An 18,229-nucleotide genomic window follows, 5' to 3' on the forward strand; every position below is an offset into this window, starting at 1 on the left:
CCGGCTAGTTTTTTGTATTTTTTAGTAGAGACGAGGTTTCACCGTGTTAGCCAGGATGGTCTCGATCTCCTGACCTCGCGATCCGCCCGTCTCGGCCTCCCAAAGTGCTAGGATTACAGGCTTGAGCCACCGCGCCCAGCCTATTTTGTCGCTTTTCTAACGAGGATTAATGAAGAGGTACCCAGTGGATGGCACGAGGGCATTGACCCAAGAGTCCCCTGACAGAGAAGAGATGTGAGGTCTATTTAGTGTCTGTAGTGAGAGCCCCAGACCTCTGCTGCACATCCCCACTGGCCAGTGGAGGTGGACGCAGAGGCCCGTGGCAGGCACGTACCCCTGGTAGCCCCGCCGTGCCCTGGCAGGCATTTCTGGGTTTCATTGGCATGATGCTGGCAGCTTGTTAGAAAGTTTTAGGTAGCCTTCCTTCAGCACTTTCTTTTTTCCTCTGCCCGAGCGTCTGACATTGCTCTAAGCTCAAACTACGGTGCAACACGTCTCTTTCCCATCTGCTCCGGATTTGGCCTTCTGTTCTTGTGCATTTGTTACTGTTCTGCGTCATTACTTTTTCAATTGTACAGTGTCATCAGCAGAGCAGACAGTCTCATAACCAGGAACTTCGGAGAGTTGGTTTTGTTTTTGTTGTTTTAAATAAGCAGAGCGGTAAGCACACGTCGGTTTAACCCTCTTTATTTCAAAGTTGTCACCTCGGTAATCTAGGCGCATGACAGTGGTAGTGCCGGTTCTCAGAACCGGTTTAGAGCATGGCACATGAAAAACAAAACATTCTTTTCACTTTATAGTTATGACTGGCTTTAGCTAGATTATCTACATAAATTCACGTAAATTTGGTTCTGAATGATTGAGACTTGTCTCTGTCTTCTGTTGAATGTGAAACAGTGGTCTCAGGATCAGCAAACTGCGTTTCATGGGCCCACCACCTGTTTTTGGAAATAATTTATGAGAACACAGTCACACCCATTCATATAATTGTTATTGTCTCTTGGTTTTAAACTACAAGGGCAGAGTTGAGTAGTTACAACAGAAACCTTATGGATTCTGGCCTAACATACTTGTCTGGCCATTTAGAGAAAAAGTTGTTTGACTGTTTACCTATCACTTTGGTAGAGTTGAAGACTAGAGCTGGTGTTGGAAACTCCCTTGGTGAACGTGCTAGTGGTGGTAGAGTGAATCTTCTTTAGTGCAGTTTGGCATTTAAAGAGGCTTAACATTTTTCACAACCGTTATATTAGAAAGACTGCTTTCTTTTTTTTTTTTTGAGACGGAGTCTTGCTCTGTCGCCCGGGCTGGAGTGCAGTGGCCGGATCTCAGCTCACTGCAAGCTCCGCCTCCCGGGTTTACGCCATTCTCCTGCCTCAGCCTCCCGAGTAGCTGGGACTACAGGCGCATGCCACCACTCCTGGCTAATTTTTTTTGTGTCTTTAGTAGAGATGGGGTTTCTTTTTATTATTATTATTTATTTATTTATTTATTTTGAGATGGAGTCTCGCTCTGTTGCCCAGGCTGGGTGCAGTGGCCTAATCGCAACTCACTGCAAGCTCCGCCTCCTGGGTTCACGCCATTCTCCTGCCTCAGCCTCCCAAGTAGCTGGGACTACAGGCGCCCGCCACCTCGCCCGGCTAGTTTTTTGTATTTTTAGTAGAGACAGGGTTTCACCGTGTTAGCCAGGATGGTCTCGATCTCCTGACCTCGTGATCCGCCCGTCTCGGCCTCCCAAAGTGCTAGGATTACAGGCTTGAGCCACCGCGCCCGGCCAAAAGACTGCTTTCAATAATTTATACAAAGGAACTAATTGATTACAGAAATTTGTATCTGTAGTTACTGAGAACTTGAAACAACTTGAATCATTAATAGAAGATAAACAATTCATGGTTCATTTGTGCAACAGAATACGATACACTTGTTAAGAATGCAGAACTAGGCCGGGCGCGGTGGCTCAAGCCTGTAATCCCAGCACTTTGGGAGGCCGAGACGGGCGGATCATGAGGTCAGGAGATCGAGACCATCCTGGCTAACACGGTGAAACCCTGTCTCTACTAAAAATACAAAAAACTAGCCGGGCGAGGTGGCGGGCGCCTGTAGTCCCAGCTACTTGGGAGGCTGAGGCAGGAGAATGGCGTGAACCCGGCAGGCGGAGCTTGCAGTGAGCTGAGATCCGGCCACAGTACTCCAGCCTGGGCGACAGAGCGAGACTCCAGAATGCAGAACTAGCCGGGCATAGTGGCTCATGCCTTTAATTCCAGCATAGTGGCTCATGCCTTTAATTCCAGCACTTTGGGAGGCGGAGGTGGGTAGATCACCTGTGGTAAGGAGTTTGAGACCAGCCTGGGCAACATGGTAAAACCCCGCCTCTATTAAAAATACAAAAGTCATCCAAGTGTGGTGGTGCATGCCTGCAATCCCAGCTACTTGGGAGGCTGAGGCACGAGAATCACGTGAATCCCAGGGCAGAGGCTATGGTGAGCTGAGATTGCACTACTGCACTCCAGCCTGGATGACAGAGACTCTGTCTCAAAAACAACAACAAAGAAAACAAAACAGAACTGTCAATGTGTGTGGATATGTGTGTTTTACAAGTGAAAAAGAATCAGGTTAAAAGCCAACATGTATAATATAGATCAGTTTTATAAATATAAATACACGTCAGTGTGTATATTCAGAAAAGAAATGGGAAGGCTGTGTCATTAGAAATCGACAGCGGTTATTTTGATGGGTGAGATTGGAAGCAATCTTTTCTCTTTTACATTGTGCAATAAGCATTTGTTACTTTGATAAAGAAATAAGAAAATGAAGGCCACAGTTATTTGAGTCTGAAGTCTAGATGTACCATACGTGCTTCACTTTGAAAATGGAAGCTGCTGGGCAGGAATTCCCTCAATATCTGGGCCCCTTCGTCACCCACCCACCCCTGACTTTAATAAGCATCACACCTGTCCCTGGATGACGCCTTGGCTCTGGCCACACAGGAAGAGCTGTTCTTCCTGTGTCTGAATCCCTCCCTGTCTCCCTGCTCATTCATTCATCTCTCGCTGTTATCCTCAGTCTCTTCATTTATTACACTCTTTTTTTTTTATCAGTATTTAAACACTGTCATGTCTCGCCCATCTTGCAGGAAATAAGCAGAGTTCCTCTGTGTCCAGCGCTTTATCCTAAATTCGTTACTCCGTGATTACTTTGTAGAACCTACTGATATTTTCCAAGTAGATAATTGTGTTCAGTTAATGTTTATTTATTCATTCCCACAGTAAGTATTTACTGTTTTCTGTATGCTGAATGCCAAGGATGCAGAGATGAACAATTCATAGCTTCTGTTCTCAAGGAGCTTATGGGGAAGGGAAAATGCCCCCAAACATCCCTTTAATAATTAAAAAACAACAAAACTTTGGTAGTAGGCTTTTTCTTTGAAGAAAGAGGCTTACTATAAGTTGGTGTTTTACCCACTAATTGAAATACATATATATATATTTTTTTTTGAGATGGTGTCTCACTTGCTCTGTCACCCAGGCTGGAGTGCAGTGGCGCTATCTCTGCTCACTGCAACCTCTGCTTCCCGAGTTCAAGTGATTCTTGTGCCTCAGCCTTCTGCGTAGCTGGGATTACAGGCATGTACCAGCATGCCTGGCTAATTTTTGTACTTTTAGTAGAGACAGGGTTTTGCCACGTTGGGCAGGCTGGTCTTGAACTCCTGGCCTCAAGTGATGTGCCCGCCTTGGCTTCCCAAAGTGCTGGGATTACAGGCGTGAGCCACTGCAACTGTCCAGAAAGATTTTTTTGTTACCTTAATAAGTCATTAGAGAAATGCAAATTAAAACCACAACAAAATACTACTGACCACCCTGTAGAATGACTGAATTAAATAAAGTGGCAATGCCAAATGCTAAAAGATGGCAGAACGGTGGGAGTTCCTCTCCACTGCTGGTGGGCATGCAGGGAAGAGCCGCTCTGGAACACAGCTGGACAGTTTCCTGTTTAACACATGACTTAGTAATCCCGCTCCTGAGTGTTTACCCGAGAGAAATCATATTCACAGACGAACGTTTATAGTAAGCATTTGTAGTGGCTTTATTCACAATATCAAAAACTAGAAACAACCTAAATGGCTTTCAGTTGGCAAGTAAACACAGTGGGGCATATCCACACTGGAACACTACTCAGCAGAGAAAAGGAATGAATACCGATAGACCCAACAGCTTGGAGGAATTATACATGTATTATGCCGAGTGAAGGAAGCGAGACTCAAAGCTTCACGTGTACTGTATGGTTCCACTTATATGACAACTGGAGACGGCAAAACCAGAGATAGAAAGCAAATCCGTGGCTGCCAAGAGTGGGGTCGAGGGGGCGGGGTTGATTATAAAGGGGCATGTGGGAATTTTGGGGGATGACACAATTGTTCTATATCTTGACTGTGGTGGCAGTTATTCATAGAACTCTACTTTTAAAAAAGTGATTTTATAAACTATCTCAAACCTCAATTTTTTTTTGCAGTAACAGTTTTTTTTGGATATGTGCTATATTCACATGGTTTAAAAATTTAAACAATATGAAGGAATATGGTGAAATTTTAACTCCTAAGTTTCTTGGTCTATTTAGCATATGTGCATGTATATTCTCATTCTTTTAACACAGAACACAGCTTCCGTCTATAATTTTGTATACCAGTACTTTCTCCACTTAGTAGTTATGGTTCTTTTCATATCAGTGCATCGAGATCTTCCCTCCATTTCTGTAGCAGCATAGCATCTTGTAGGAGTGCATGCATGTATTTAGCCAGTTCTCCTTTGATGGACCCACTGTCCACGATGGTGCAGTGAATAACCTTGAACACAGTCACTTCCGCTATAACGCTTATGCTGAAAATATAAATTTATTCCAGTGCCACTGATCTATCAGAATAATGGGAGCTTAACCTGAATTTCATGTTTGCTTATGTGTGATTTCATCCCTGAGAAATACTACATGACTACAGAATACTGTGGAGTTGTGTAGGAGCACACAAAACACACATACACACAACACACACACCCCCGATTTCACCAGCGCCTCCCTCTCATTGTGGGTCACAGCCATCCACAGCTGGTATTGCAAGCTTCCCTTGCACTGACTGCCCTCCTTCCCCCACTTCCCAGTAACTCACAAGCTGTAACCCTCTGACCTCCACAAGCTCACTGCAGGTCTTCTTCAAGGTAAAGTGCAGTGGTTTTTTGCATTTCTTAACCATTTGACGTAGTTAATATTTTCATTTGATGTGTCACTGACAAAGTCTTGAGTGCTGTCTCTGTGACTCCATTTTGGTAGAGACCCTGTTTTTATTGTTGAATTTTTGCGTAGTGCGGTCATTTTTAGGAGCACAGATGTTGCCTTACAGCAGAAATGGGCTGTAGTAAGTGTGCCGGTCTCTTCATTAGAACAGATTGCCCGGTGGGAAGGGGTCAGAGCTTTAAGAGTGAATTTTGGAGGGACTGCCTGCTGCTGTGCTATATTTAAATCACGTCATTGGCTTGGTTTTTCCTTTTTCATAAAAAGGTGTGATGATGGAGCTGAAGGGCATGTGTCAGCAAGGGTTGAGGATAATCCTGTACCCTGCAGTCTTAAGTTTGTGGGAGTTTCTGGCTGCATGGTGGTCATTAAGGAGGCTCTTGCATGTTGGCACAAGGCAGATGCCTCATGCAGGTAGGACTCCCAGGACAAGGTGAGATGTGGGTGCCTCCCCAGATCTGGGTATGAAGTTACGACTTTTCTCCCTCTGACTTCCCCAAAGTCACCGGAAACAGACTCGTAAGCAGAGAAACAGAAAGGACCAGTTATGAGAATGGGAAGTTTCTGATTGTGAGGGAAGCCCTATGGCAAACCGAGGCAGGACCATCCCAAGCACAGAAGCAGCACGGGGTAGAGCGCGCGTAGCACCATCACTGGAGAAAAGGAGGCGGGGTTCATGCTTGCTTCCCCGAAGCTGCGAAGGTGAAAGCCAAAAGTGAGAGGGGAGGAAGAAATTTTAGGAAGTGCACCCAAGTGTTTATTTTGATATTTTACTCTCAAAAAGTTTTATGTTAAAAACTTTGGGAACCCTGCCAGCTTATCAGTTCACTATGTCTTTGAGGAGTTCTATTTAAAAACAAAGTAACTCGGAACCGAGTAGGAAGACATGTTCCTTTTCTGATCTTAGTTAACTGTTAAAAAGTCCACTCAAAGCCCCCAATCTCAGCTTATAGTACAGTAAAGCCAGGAGGAAGCAAACGGCCTCAAGTCTTAGAATGACGGTGGTGGGCTTTACACTGGAATGCCGTTTTCCCACTTTTTAAACTTATAAAAGCAGAAGGAGCTAGTAATACTGAGGAACAGAAGTTAGGAAAATAAATTTGGGAAAGCACCTTTGAATGTTTGTTTCTAAAATCTAACAGAGGAAGAAAGTCATTAGGTAATTGTGACCAGGCAGGTTTGATCCAGAAACTGGTGTTTTAAACCTCATTTTCTTGTCACCAGTGAATCGGAAACCCTGCTCTTATTTTTGAATTGCAGAGTTCATTTCTGCATTTCTCATAAAGATGCCGAAACAGAAGGATGTCTCTCACACATTGATTCATCTTTTGAAAATAGCTACTGATTTGCTAAGCTGTTCTTCATTTCTTACCTTAGGGTTTTCTTATTGGCATTTCTGTATTAAAATTGTCTTGATGTTAATATTACTACACAAGAAGAAATATAATATTAAACCTGTCACCTTAATAGGAAATCTAATTTTCCTTTCTGTGGGGTCTCTTGCCCTATTGTATTGTTAGATACATTTGTCTCTGTAATCTGTTTTGGTGAAGCAGTCTTGCTTTTAGAAAGATGTCTTGAGTTTCAGTTGATTTTTTTATTTTTTTATTTTTTTCAGATGGAGCCTTGCTGGAGTGCAAGCTGGAGTCCAGCCTTGCTGGACCCAGGCTGGAGTGCAAATGGCACATTCTTCTTGGCTCACTGCAACCTCTGCCTCCCGGGTTCAAGCAATTCTTCCTCCCCAGCCTCCTGGGTGGGGTAGCTGGGATTATAGGCACCCGCCATCACGCCTGGCTAACTTTTGTTTTTGTTTTTTTTTTTGAGACGAGAGTCTTGCTCTGTCTCTCAGGCTGGATGGAGTACAATGGCCTGATCTTGGCTCACTAAAGCTCCACCCCCCGGGATTCATGCCATTCTCCTGCCTCAGCCTCCTGAGTAACTGGGACTACAGGCACCCGCCACTATGCCTGGTTCATTTTTTGTATTTTTAATAGAGACGGGGTTTTACCGTGTTAGCCAGGATGGTCTCGGGATGGTCTCGATCTCCTGACCTCGTGATCCACCTGCCTCGCCCTCCCAAAGTGCTGGGATTATAGGCATGAGCCACTGCACCCAGCCCCAGTTGATTTTATATGTAGAAAATGTAAAAAGCATTAGATACTAGATTTTTAAATATCTTCATTGAAATATAGAACTATTGTTCATGACTTTAAAGCTTTAAAATAAAGGCTTGTTACCTCTTATTCACTCTTTGGCTGCATAAATGCTAATCCAAAAGGTTAGGGATTGCTCTTGGCTTATTTTGTGTAATCAAATCTTTAAGAATATTTTTGGGTGGCACCAGCTTCTTTGCTTTGTTCTCTCTCCTGTTGTTTCCCCCAGAGATGAACAGCATTGGTATAACTTTTAACTTGGAGAAGAAATTTTCTCCTTTGGATTCAAGACGCTTTTGAATATCTACCAGACTGATTTGGTTTATTTAAAAGACTGTTTTTCTACTCTTTTTAAGTGGAAGTTGGATGCATAACTTGACTACTACAAGAGCATTTCCTGACTGGTGTGTCCCACGCTGCCTGTCCCCTTTATTAATTGTCCCGGTGGTCTCGAAGCATCCTGGGAGGCAGGCATTGTTGCAAGCCCATCTCACAGGGGTGGGAGTGGACATTCGTGCAGGTTGAGTGGCTTTCCCCAGGTCCTGTGATTCATGAGGCAGAGACCAGGTGCCAGCTCATCTTAGGTGCTGCCGGCCAGACTCAGCCACTCCGATTTGCCTGCCGATTTGAACGAGGACATGTTTGTCAAGCAGTTAATGAGAAAATGATTTTGAAAATTGTAATCAGTCTGGGCACAGTGGCTCACACCTGTTATCCCAGCACTTTGGGAGGCTGAGGCCAGTGGATCACTTCAGGCAGGAGTTCTCGAGACCAGCCTGGCCAACATGGTGAGACCCGGTCTCTACTAAAAATACAAAAATTAGCCGGCCATGGTGGTGGGCGCTTTTAGCCCCAGCTACTTGGGAGGCTGAGGCATGAGAGTTCCTTGAACCCAGGAGGCGGAGGTTGCAGTGAGCCAAGATTACACCACTGCACTCCAGCCTAGGCAACAGAATGAGACTCAGTCTCAAAAAAATGTAATCATTTCTTTATCATGTAGCTTGCAATCACTTCGTAATGTAGCTTGCAATTACAATGTTATCTCGCATGAAAACTTCTTCCTACTTCAGTGTTTAATGAGTTTAGAGCCAGATTTTGTTCCATTCACGAGGCTTGACAGCTCTTTAATTTCCTTGTAATATGACATTGTTTAGTTCTAGACTGTTATGCATGTCATAACCAAATAATTTGTTTTAAAGTTAAGCCACTAATTTACCTCAAAGGTTCTGCATGGAGATGCATTCAATTAACCTATCTCAGCCTGAGTGGGAAACTTTTAAATATAAGAAAATTCGGCTTACCTACTTGACAGCGTTTGCTGTCTCTCTCTCCCTCATCCGCTAAGTATACCAGCAGGCAGCCTCCTTAAAATTGTTTCAAAGTTATGTGTTCTTGAGATGATCAAGTGATATTAGTTAAAACAAAAATCCTTCTAGAAAACTTCCCTTATAATAATGAATAATTACTTAGTCATTAAAGGGTAGCCAGAGATTTCATTTAACATGGCATACTAAATAAAACAGGATATTCCATCTACCACAAATTAGGTAGTGGCTTTACTTAGTATTTACTGATATGTTTTTATATATTTTCAGTAAAAGATTAATATAATGTTATTTCAAATACCTGGATGTTTGTGTTGAATCAAAAACCGGTGTTTTTGAGAGAGAATTTTTTTTTTACCCTTATGATAGTTGAACCCATCCTCCTAAAATTAGCCCCGTCATGGTTACTTCAGCCTTGTCCTCATTTTTATTTTTATTATATATTTTTTAAAAGTTTTCTGGGGCCGGGCGTGGTGGCTCAAGCCTGTAATCCCAGCACTTTGGGAGGCCGAGACGGGCGGATCACGAGGTCAGGAGATCGAGATCATCCTGGCGAACACGGTGAAACCCCGTCTTTACTAAAAAATACAAAAAACTAGCCGGGCGAGGTGGCGGGCGCCTGTAGTCCCAGCCACTCGGGAGGCTGAGGCAGGAGAATGGAGTGAACCTGGGAGGTGGAGCGTGCAGTGAGCTGAGATCCGGCCACTGCACTCCAGCCTGGGGGCAGAGCGAGACTCTGTCTCAAAAAAAAAAAAAAGTTTTCTGGTTTTGTTACTGTATTCCGAAATACAGGTTGAGTATCCCTGAAGTGAAAGTTTGGGAACACAAGTGTTTTGAATTTTAGATGTTTTTGGATCTCGGCATATTCAAATATACATAATATCTTGGGACTCTAATTGTGATATTTGTTCATGTTTCATATATACCTTATATACATAGCTTGAAGGTACTTTTATAAAATTTTAAATTTGTGCATGAGACAGTTCCAACTGTGACCCGTCACATGAGGTCAGGCATGACATTTTCCACGTGTAGTGTCATGTCAACACTCAGTTTTGGATTTTGGGACCTGTAATAATGATTTAAACTGTTACAAAAGAGTTCTTAATTGTTTGAGTGCATCTGTTTTCATCCTCTTAAGTGACTTTCTCTCCTTCCTCCAGCAAATGAAGAAACACCCCTGCCGCCAGTGTGACAAGTCTTTCAGCTCGTCCCACAGCCTGTGCCGGCACAACCGGATCAAGCACAAAGGCATCAGGAAAGTGTACGCCTGCTCGTAAGTCCTGGTTTCTAACGGGACGCAGTCAGAAGACTCAGGAGGAACCTCTGGAAGGTTTTTAGTGTAGTACCATCAATTTGCTATGCTCCACATTTGCTAGATTACATTTCTATTATTGTTTTGGCATAGAGGTTTTGGATTGGGTTGTCACACTAAAAACGAGCATTTTCTTGCATATCTCATGTACATTTTTTCTGAGACCATCTCTGTTGCCCAGGCTGGAGTGCAGTGGTGCAATTTTGGCTCACTGCCACCTCTGCCTCCCAGGTTCAAGTGATTCCCCTGCCTCAACCTCCTGAGTAGCTGGATTATAGGCACGTACCACCACTCCCAGCTCATGTTTGTATTTTTAGTAGAGACGGGGTTTCACCTTGTTAGCCAGGCTGGTCTCGAACTCCTGACCTTGGGTGATCTACCTGCTTCGACCTTATAAAGTGCTAGGATGATTACAGGCATGATCCCTGAGTGTCCTGGGGGAGCGATTGATTGGCAGTACATGGTCTCTCTGCACGCACCGAGGTAATTTGGCTAGCTTCAGGGCTGGTCACAGATTCAGTCCTCGGCTGGGCCCCTTTGCAGTCATAGCATATCCTATCTACCACAAATTAGGTAGTCGCTTTACTTAGTATTTACTGATATGTTTTCATATTTATGAATTTATGAAATTTTTGAAAAATAATCGACCTATTTTAATAAAGCAGGCCAAAGATAGTTTAGAAAAGAGGTTGGCTGGGGGCAGTCACCACCGAAGGTGGGGCAGCCTGTGACCAAATCCAAGGGACTGGGTGGGCCAACATCAACCGAGACTGCAGTGGACAGTCATAAGCTGCTACTTCATACATGAACACCAGAACCTATCTCATCATTAGTGAAAGTCTATCACTCACTCAACTGGAATGTGCCTGGAGTGGGTTGATAAGAAGAAAGCATGTCTCATGAGAGAGCCAAGGACCCTGAGGCTAAAGCACTGAAATGTTACATGGATGTCAGTGCAGGCCAGGTGGACCCTATGGATTGGGAGAGTCATGAAGGTTGGCTGTCAGATTTGCAGGGGGTTATAATTGGGTAGGAATCATCTGATTCAGTGAAGTTGAAGCTGTTTAGTGAGATAAGAGTGATTATGAATAAAGTCTGTGTGTTGAGACCAAATCAAAAGATTCAGAATTTAGAAGGATGCTATGGGCCAAGATGACAATGGGAGGTCTGGCCCATAATGCTTCACTGATAGGTTTTGTTTATTTCCCCATGAACTTACCATAAAATGCTGGGATTGTTCCACTAACTGATGGCCAACAAAAAATTCATCCTCATGGAGAGCCCCCGTCCCTTGTGGGTGATGCTGGCTCCTGCCACTGCCGTGCAAAGGTCTCTAATAGGATGTCATCAGGGTTTAGGGCCAATCATTATAAATTCCTCCAAAGCCATTTTGAAGGCAGATTTGAGACCACAAGAGACTTTTTGTCCTTCCCTGCAGTAGCATTATTAATACCTGGTTTTATAGCAGCCATAATGACTAGGGCCATTACCTCTTTTTTTTTTTTTTTTTTGAGACAGTTTTGCTCTTGTTGCCCAGGCTGGAATGCAATGGCACGATCTCGGCTCACTGCAACCTCTGCCTTCTGGGTTCAACTATTATCCTGCCTCAGCCTCCTGAGTAGCTGGGATTACAGGCACGCACCACCATGCCTGGCTAATTTTGTATTTTTAGTAGAGACAGGGTTTCTCCATGTTGGACAGGCTGGTCTCGAACTGCTGACCTCAGGTGATCCACCCGCCTTGGCCTCCCAAAGTTCTGGGATTATAGACATGAGCCACTGCACCCAGCCAACCTGTTTTCTAAACTATCTTTGGCCTGCTTTATTAAAGAAAAGAGGTCAATTATTTTTCTTTTTTTTTTTTTTTTTTTTTTTTGAGACGGAGTCTCGCTCTGTCGCCCAGGCTGGAGTGCAGTGGCTGGATCTCAGCTCACTGCAAGCTCCGCCTCCCGGGTTTCGCCATTCTCCTGCCTCAGCCTCCCGAGTAGCTGGGACTACAGGCACCCGCCACCTCGCCCGGCTAGCTTTTTGTATTTTTTAGTAGAGACGGGGTTTCACCGTGTTAGCCAGGATGGTCTCGAACTCCTGACCTTGTAATCCGCCCGTCTCGGCCTCCCAAAGTGCTGGGATTACAGGCTTGAGCCACCGCGCCCGGCCAATTATTTTTCAAAGAAAAACTATTTTTGATCTTATCTACTGAGTGACCACACATACTCGACTACCATGAGTATAAACATGCATGTTGCATTTGGGCTGGACACTCATGTCTTTGTCACGGCAGAGGATAGGAATAATTAATAGCAGCACGAAGGAGTCAAGGAGGGACTTTATACTAACGTGTTCAGCATGGTGCTCATTCTGAGAATACTGAGTCATTGAAAACTTTTGAAATGCAGTATTTTCCCTTTAAAATTAAAGCCATCTAGACCTGTAAATTAAGGAACACTCCTAGCAAAATGGCTGCTTGCATGTTGAACTGTGGTGTGAACTGAGCTCACTGGACCTGTCTGTGTGAACGGATGGCTCGGGAGGCCCTTCAACCATGAGTTCCTCCACAGGAGCTTATTTTGTCAGCAAGTGCGTTATCTCCTTGCCTTTCACCCCACAGGCACTGCCCAGACTCCAGACGTACCTTTACCAAACGACTGATGCTGGAGAAGCACGTCCAGCTGATGCATGGCATCAAGGACCCTGACCTGAAAGAAATGACAGACGCCACCAATGAGGAGGAAACAGAAATAAAAGAAGACACCAAGGTCTAACACTGCAGATGTTTGCTTTACAGTGAAATTGTGTTGACCTGCTTTTCCCATTTTTTTTTTTTTAAGTTTTTGTTGCATAGTTACAGTTTTAAAAATTCAGACTGACCGGGCACAGTAGCTCAATGCCTGTAATCCCAGCACTTTGGGAGGCTGAGGCAGGCGGATCATCTGAGGTCAGGAGTTCGAGACCAGCCTGGCCAACATGGTGAAACCCCGTCTCTATCAAAAAATACAAAAAGTAGCCGGGCATGGTGGCAGGCGCCTTAATCCCAGCTACATGGGAGGCTGAGGCAGGAGAATCATTTGAACCCGGGAGGTGGAGGTTGCAGTGAGCCAAGATAAAGTCATTGTACTCAAACCTGGGGGACAAGAGCAGGACTTTTCTCTCAAAAAAAAAAAAAGTTTAAAGAAATAGTTTAGGCTGGGCACGGTGGCTCATGCCTGTAATCCCCACACTTTGGGATGACAAGGCAGGCTGATTACTTGAGGCTAGAAGTTCGAGACCAGCCTGGCCAACATGGTGAAACCCCGTCTCTGCTAAAAGTACAAAAGTTAGCCAGGTATGGTGGAGCTCACCTGTAATCCCCAGCTACTCAGGAGGCTGAGGCAGAAGAATCGCTGGAACTCAGGAAGTAGAGGTTGCAGTGTGCTGAGATCACGCCACTGCACTCTAGTCTGGGCAAAAGAGCGAGACTCTGTCTCAAAAAAAAAAATAAAAAGATATTTAAAAAGCCCTCTTGTCTTTGGTGCTGTGCTAGGTCTGGAATGTAACCAAGTAAAAGCTTATGTGTGCTTTCAGGGAGTTAATCATTGAGTAAAACCTCATCAGAATACAAGTCAGACTGGTGTGGCATTAAAATACAATACTTCAAGTGCTCCTGGTGATGTGTGAAGCCAGGCTCGGTGGCTCACACCTGTAATCCCAGCACTTTGGGAGGCTGAGGCAGACAATCACGAGGTCAGGAGTTCGAGACCAGCCTGGCCAATATGGTGAAACCCCGTCTCTACTAAAAATACAAAAATTAGCCGGGCATTGGTGGTGCACACCTGTAGTCCCAGCTAAGCGGGAGGCTGAGACAGGAGAATTGCTTGAACCCAGGAGGCAGAGGTTGTAGTGAGCCAAGATAGTGCCACTGCACTCCAGGCTGGGCAACAGTGCAAGACTCCATCTCAAAAGAAAAGAAAAAGAAAAAGTGTGTGTAAAGGTAGCTTCAGGTCATGGCCACATGTGAAGGTGCACATGAACAGAGCAGAAAAGCTGGGGCAGAGAGGAGGGACACATGGGCTTGGGAAGGGGATTCAAAGTGGGATTTAGAGCCCTGGAAGGGAAGGATAAATGGCAGATGCAGCAGGGGAAATGACGTGAAAGAAAGGGTAGGGAAAGCTTCCGGTGGCCCTCAGTCGAAAAGCGAAATCCTGACTGTCTGTCTCACAAGGGGCATTACAGTCCACCTCCGCATCTCTCGGACCCTGGTTCCTGCGGGCTCCCTGAGCACTCCTTCCTACTGGCTCTGGCCACCCTTCTGTCCCCCACTCACAAGCCTGTTCCCACCTTAGGCCTTGGCACTCACAGCTTCCTATGCTTGACTGCTTTCCCCACACTGCATCAGGTCTCTTTTCTTTTTTTTTTCTTTTTTTTGAGACGGAGTTTCACGCTGTCGCCCAGGCTGGAGTGCAGTGGCCGGATCTCAGCTCACTGCAAGCTCCGTCTCCCGGGTTCACGCCATTCTCCTGCCTCAGCCTCCCGAGTAGCTGGGACTACAGGCGCCCACCATCTCGCCCGGCTAGTTTTTTGTATTTTAGTAGAGACGGGGTTTCACCGTGTTAGCCAGGATGGTCTCGATCTCCTGACCTTGTGATCCGCCCATCTCGGCCTCCCAAAGTGCTGGGATTACAGGCTTGAGCCACCGCGCCCGGCCACAGGTCTCTTTTCAAATGTCACCTGTCACCAGGCTGTCGCTGACCATACCACATCACCTAGCAGCTGCACCTACACCCCCATTGCTTCCCATGGCCTCCATCCCACCCTGCTTGGTTGTCCTGAGTCTGACGTGCTGCGTATTTTCTAATTTGTTTCTGTTCATCTAACTCCGCTGTAACAAATTCCAGGAAGCTAGGAGTTCATTTGACCGCTGCTGTGCCCAGTGGCCAGAGCAGTGCCTGGTAACAACAGCTAGTGGGTTTCTGTCTGGAGTGGAAGAAAGGCACGGGCCTCTGGGTGGGGTGGCAGACACACAGCTCTAAAGCCCCTAAATCCCAAAGCGTTCAGCACTTGTTTTCCTGGCAGCTCGAAAGTAAGAGAACCGATCATTTATCAGCCACCGGGAAGGATGGTTTTCAATCGTATCATTTGCTCTCTTTCCCTGAAAGGTCCCCAGTCCCAAGCGGAAGTTGGAAGAACCAGTTATGGAGTTCAGGCCTCCCCGAGGAGCAATCACTCAACCATTGAAAAAGCTGAAAATCAATGTGTTTAAGGTTCACAAATGTGCCGTGTGTGGCTTCACCACCGAAAACCTGCTGCAGTTCCACGAACACATCCCTCAGCACAAATCCGATGGTTCTTCCTACCAGTGCCGGGAGTGTGGCCTCTGCTACACGTCTCATGTCTCTCTATCCAGGCACCTCTTCATCGTACACAAGTTAAAGGAACCTCAGCCAGTGTCCAAGCAAAATGGGGCTGGGGAAGATAACCAACAGGAGAACAAACCCAGCCACGAGGATGAATCCCCCGATGGCGCCGTGTCAGACAGAAAGTGCAAAGTGTGCGCAAAAACTTTTGAAACTGAAGCTGCCTTAAATACTCACATGCGGACACACGGCATGGCCTTCATCAAATCCAAAAGGATGAGCTCAGCCGAGAAATAGCCACAGATGCTCCATGAGGAAAATCCCTGTCCACATTGGAATAAAAAAGACATTTTTGTTACAAAAGGTTTGCAGTATAATAGAGTTAACAGTACTGTCTAGGCTGTTGCAATATATTCTCTTTCAGCGTACCTTCCTTCACCTCGTCGTATATATCCTCGATAAGTATTAAAACAGTATTTGAGTTTCAAAGAGTTTGTATATATTTAAATGAATAACTTTTTATACTCTTTGTTACATGTTTGTATCAGTATTTAGTGGAAAACCATTTGAGTTGTTTTGGGTTAGAATTTTTCTTTTTGTACTGTTTCTTTAAAACAGAGTTCTTAGTAACAGGGGCAGTTCCTGAATTCAAATAAACCATTTTGTATGTTTGGATTTTGAATGGGTTAACTAATTACAGGCTAAAATAATGCCTTTTTTAGTGTTTTTAATTTTTAGAATTCACTACATAAATTGTAAGTAATTGTGGGTCTCAAAAACACTAGGAACTTTTAAGTGTCTTAGCACTTCCTCGATGTGCCTGCCCTGAGGGAGTGAGTTCACATTTGAGACAACTGCGCTCCACTGTGGGCGTGCCTTTGTCGTCAGGCCACGCCGAAGGGTGCTTAAAGTAGCCTTGCAGGTTGCTCCTTTCCCGGGGTGGATAAAAACTGAAGCCAGGAATCTAATAAGGAATGCTGATTTCCTCAATTCCATTTTGAGGAAGGGGGAAGGCTATTGTAAAGAAAAAAAATGGGGCTGTTTTTCTGGGCAGATCTGCAAGGCTGGCTTTAAGAGCACAAGGAGGGAAAGTAACGAAAGGGCTGGACTACTATAAAAGTTACAAATACGTAGTTAGACCAATAGATTTATATAGTCAGGTTTTTGTCATGTAATTTATTAACTATTACAGAAACACAACTAAGAATATCAAGTATTTCTCTGGCTCTTGACAGAAAAAAAAATCAGTTGACTTAACCCTTTGCTGTCAAAAGAGTTGGCGTTTCCTGTTCTGGGTGCTACTGCCAAACGTTCTGGTACTTAGAGTCGGGATGCACAACTTCAACCACCGACTTATCAATGCAGCCGCCTGTGTATTGCAATTGGCCGTTACCTTAAGCACTGAGCCACCCGGGTTTAGTTCAGCCATTTCAAGAGTATATTTAACGTCGGTAGTTCTGCTTTATTAAAATGCAGCAGAGGTACTCTTCTGTCCCTTCCGTTTATAGTTCTCTGAGAGAGTTCTATTTTTTGGTTTCGTTTTGTGTTTTCTTTTGCATTTTATATCTTGTATTTATCCCTGAACGTGTTTTGTACTTTTTTTTTTTTAAGAAAAGGAATTCTTTTGTGTATATATAGATACTTGCATGATATACTGTAGTCAACGTTCGGTTCCTCGAAAGGTCTTGCTGCTGTCAGGTGTTATGCACTCCATCCATCATAACTGTATGAAACACATTTCATATGTAAATAAACGTGGGACATTTGGCCCTTGTGCTTCTGTGAGAGAGTTATTGACGGTGGGTCTCCGACATCTTTGTGAAGCTTGGGAAGTGATTAATTGCAGGGACAAGCTACAGGATGTTGCAGAATTCTTCCCACTCAGAAGAATGGCATATTCGTTCTCATTAGTAATCAGCTATTTTGTCACTTTCTTGTTGACTCCATCAGTACATCGGTACAATCCGAGGGTGTGAATTTCAGCTTGAAATTCCATTGCTGTTACTTGTTATGGTTGTATTGCTCTAAGTTGTATTCATAGCACTTTTATGTTTCTGCATTTGAACCTTGCAATAAGCCTGTGTGGTAAGCCACATAGGTCCGAATAACCTACTTTTACAATTGAGGAAGCTGAGCTGAGATTCAGTTATTTGCCGAAGCCCTCGTAGCTGGTAAGTGGCTTTGCATATTAGAACCCAAATATTTTGCTTTCTAAATCTAATGCTCGCTCTATGTGGTTATGTACATATTGACAAATATTCATTTATTCAACAAATAAAAAGTATGTACAAAACATGATACAGAATTTTTGTTTTTGGCACTATGACTTTATAAATAACCTGAAAGTCTTTCTACTCTTAAGTACCCAGAGATGCTTAATATAAAATTAACACCTGTTAAATGCATAGATGAGAAAACAAAGTTTTTTAAAATGTCCAGAGGTCCAAAATGAAGAAACTAAAATCTAGATTCCAGAAAAACACTACACAATGCTGTAACCCTGGGGGGAAACCTGGATTGTTCAGTTGAAGAGGGAATTGGTAAACTGGAAGATAGCCCTTGAGAAAATTAGCCTCAGCACAGAGATAAAGTGACATTTCCAATATGAAAGAGAGGTTAGGAATCAGGAACAAAGTGAGAAGATCTAGCTTCGGTTTAATGGAAGTTCCAGAAAGGGGGACTAGAGGGAACTGGGAAGGTAGTGTAGAAAATCTTAGCCATTAATGAAAGAAAGACATTAATACTTGGGTCAACAGTGAATGCTCAACAAAATCATGCTGGAACATAAATTCTGCCCATTCTTCATTAGTTGTAGATGCCGGGTGTGTGC

General features: G+C 44.3%; 1 protein-coding gene across 3 annotated transcripts in view; it reads left to right on the forward strand.

Moving 5' to 3' along the window:
- The window catches only part of ZNF532 (zinc finger protein 532), a 139,085-nt gene extending 121,391 nt beyond the window's left edge, over positions 1 to 17,694 (forward strand). For all 3 annotated transcript variants that reach the window (XM_011949306.1, XM_011949311.1, XM_011949302.1), the window contains 3 exons: positions 9,919 to 10,031; positions 12,678 to 12,825; positions 15,202 to 17,694. In XM_011949306.1, coding sequence (XP_011804696.1) covers positions 9,919 to 10,031; positions 12,678 to 12,825; positions 15,202 to 15,696 — 756 coding nt within the window. In that variant the 3' untranslated portion in view covers positions 15,697 to 17,694. The remainder of the gene's footprint in view (positions 1 to 9,918; positions 10,032 to 12,677; positions 12,826 to 15,201) is intronic.
- Positions 17,695 to 18,229: the final 535 nt, after the last annotated feature.

This window comes from Colobus angolensis, unplaced genomic scaffold (genome assembly GCF_000951035.1).
Source record: "Colobus angolensis palliatus isolate OR3802 unplaced genomic scaffold, Cang.pa_1.0 Scaffold108, whole genome shotgun sequence".
NCBI classification, from domain to species: Eukaryota; Metazoa; Chordata; class Mammalia; order Primates; family Cercopithecidae; genus Colobus; species Colobus angolensis.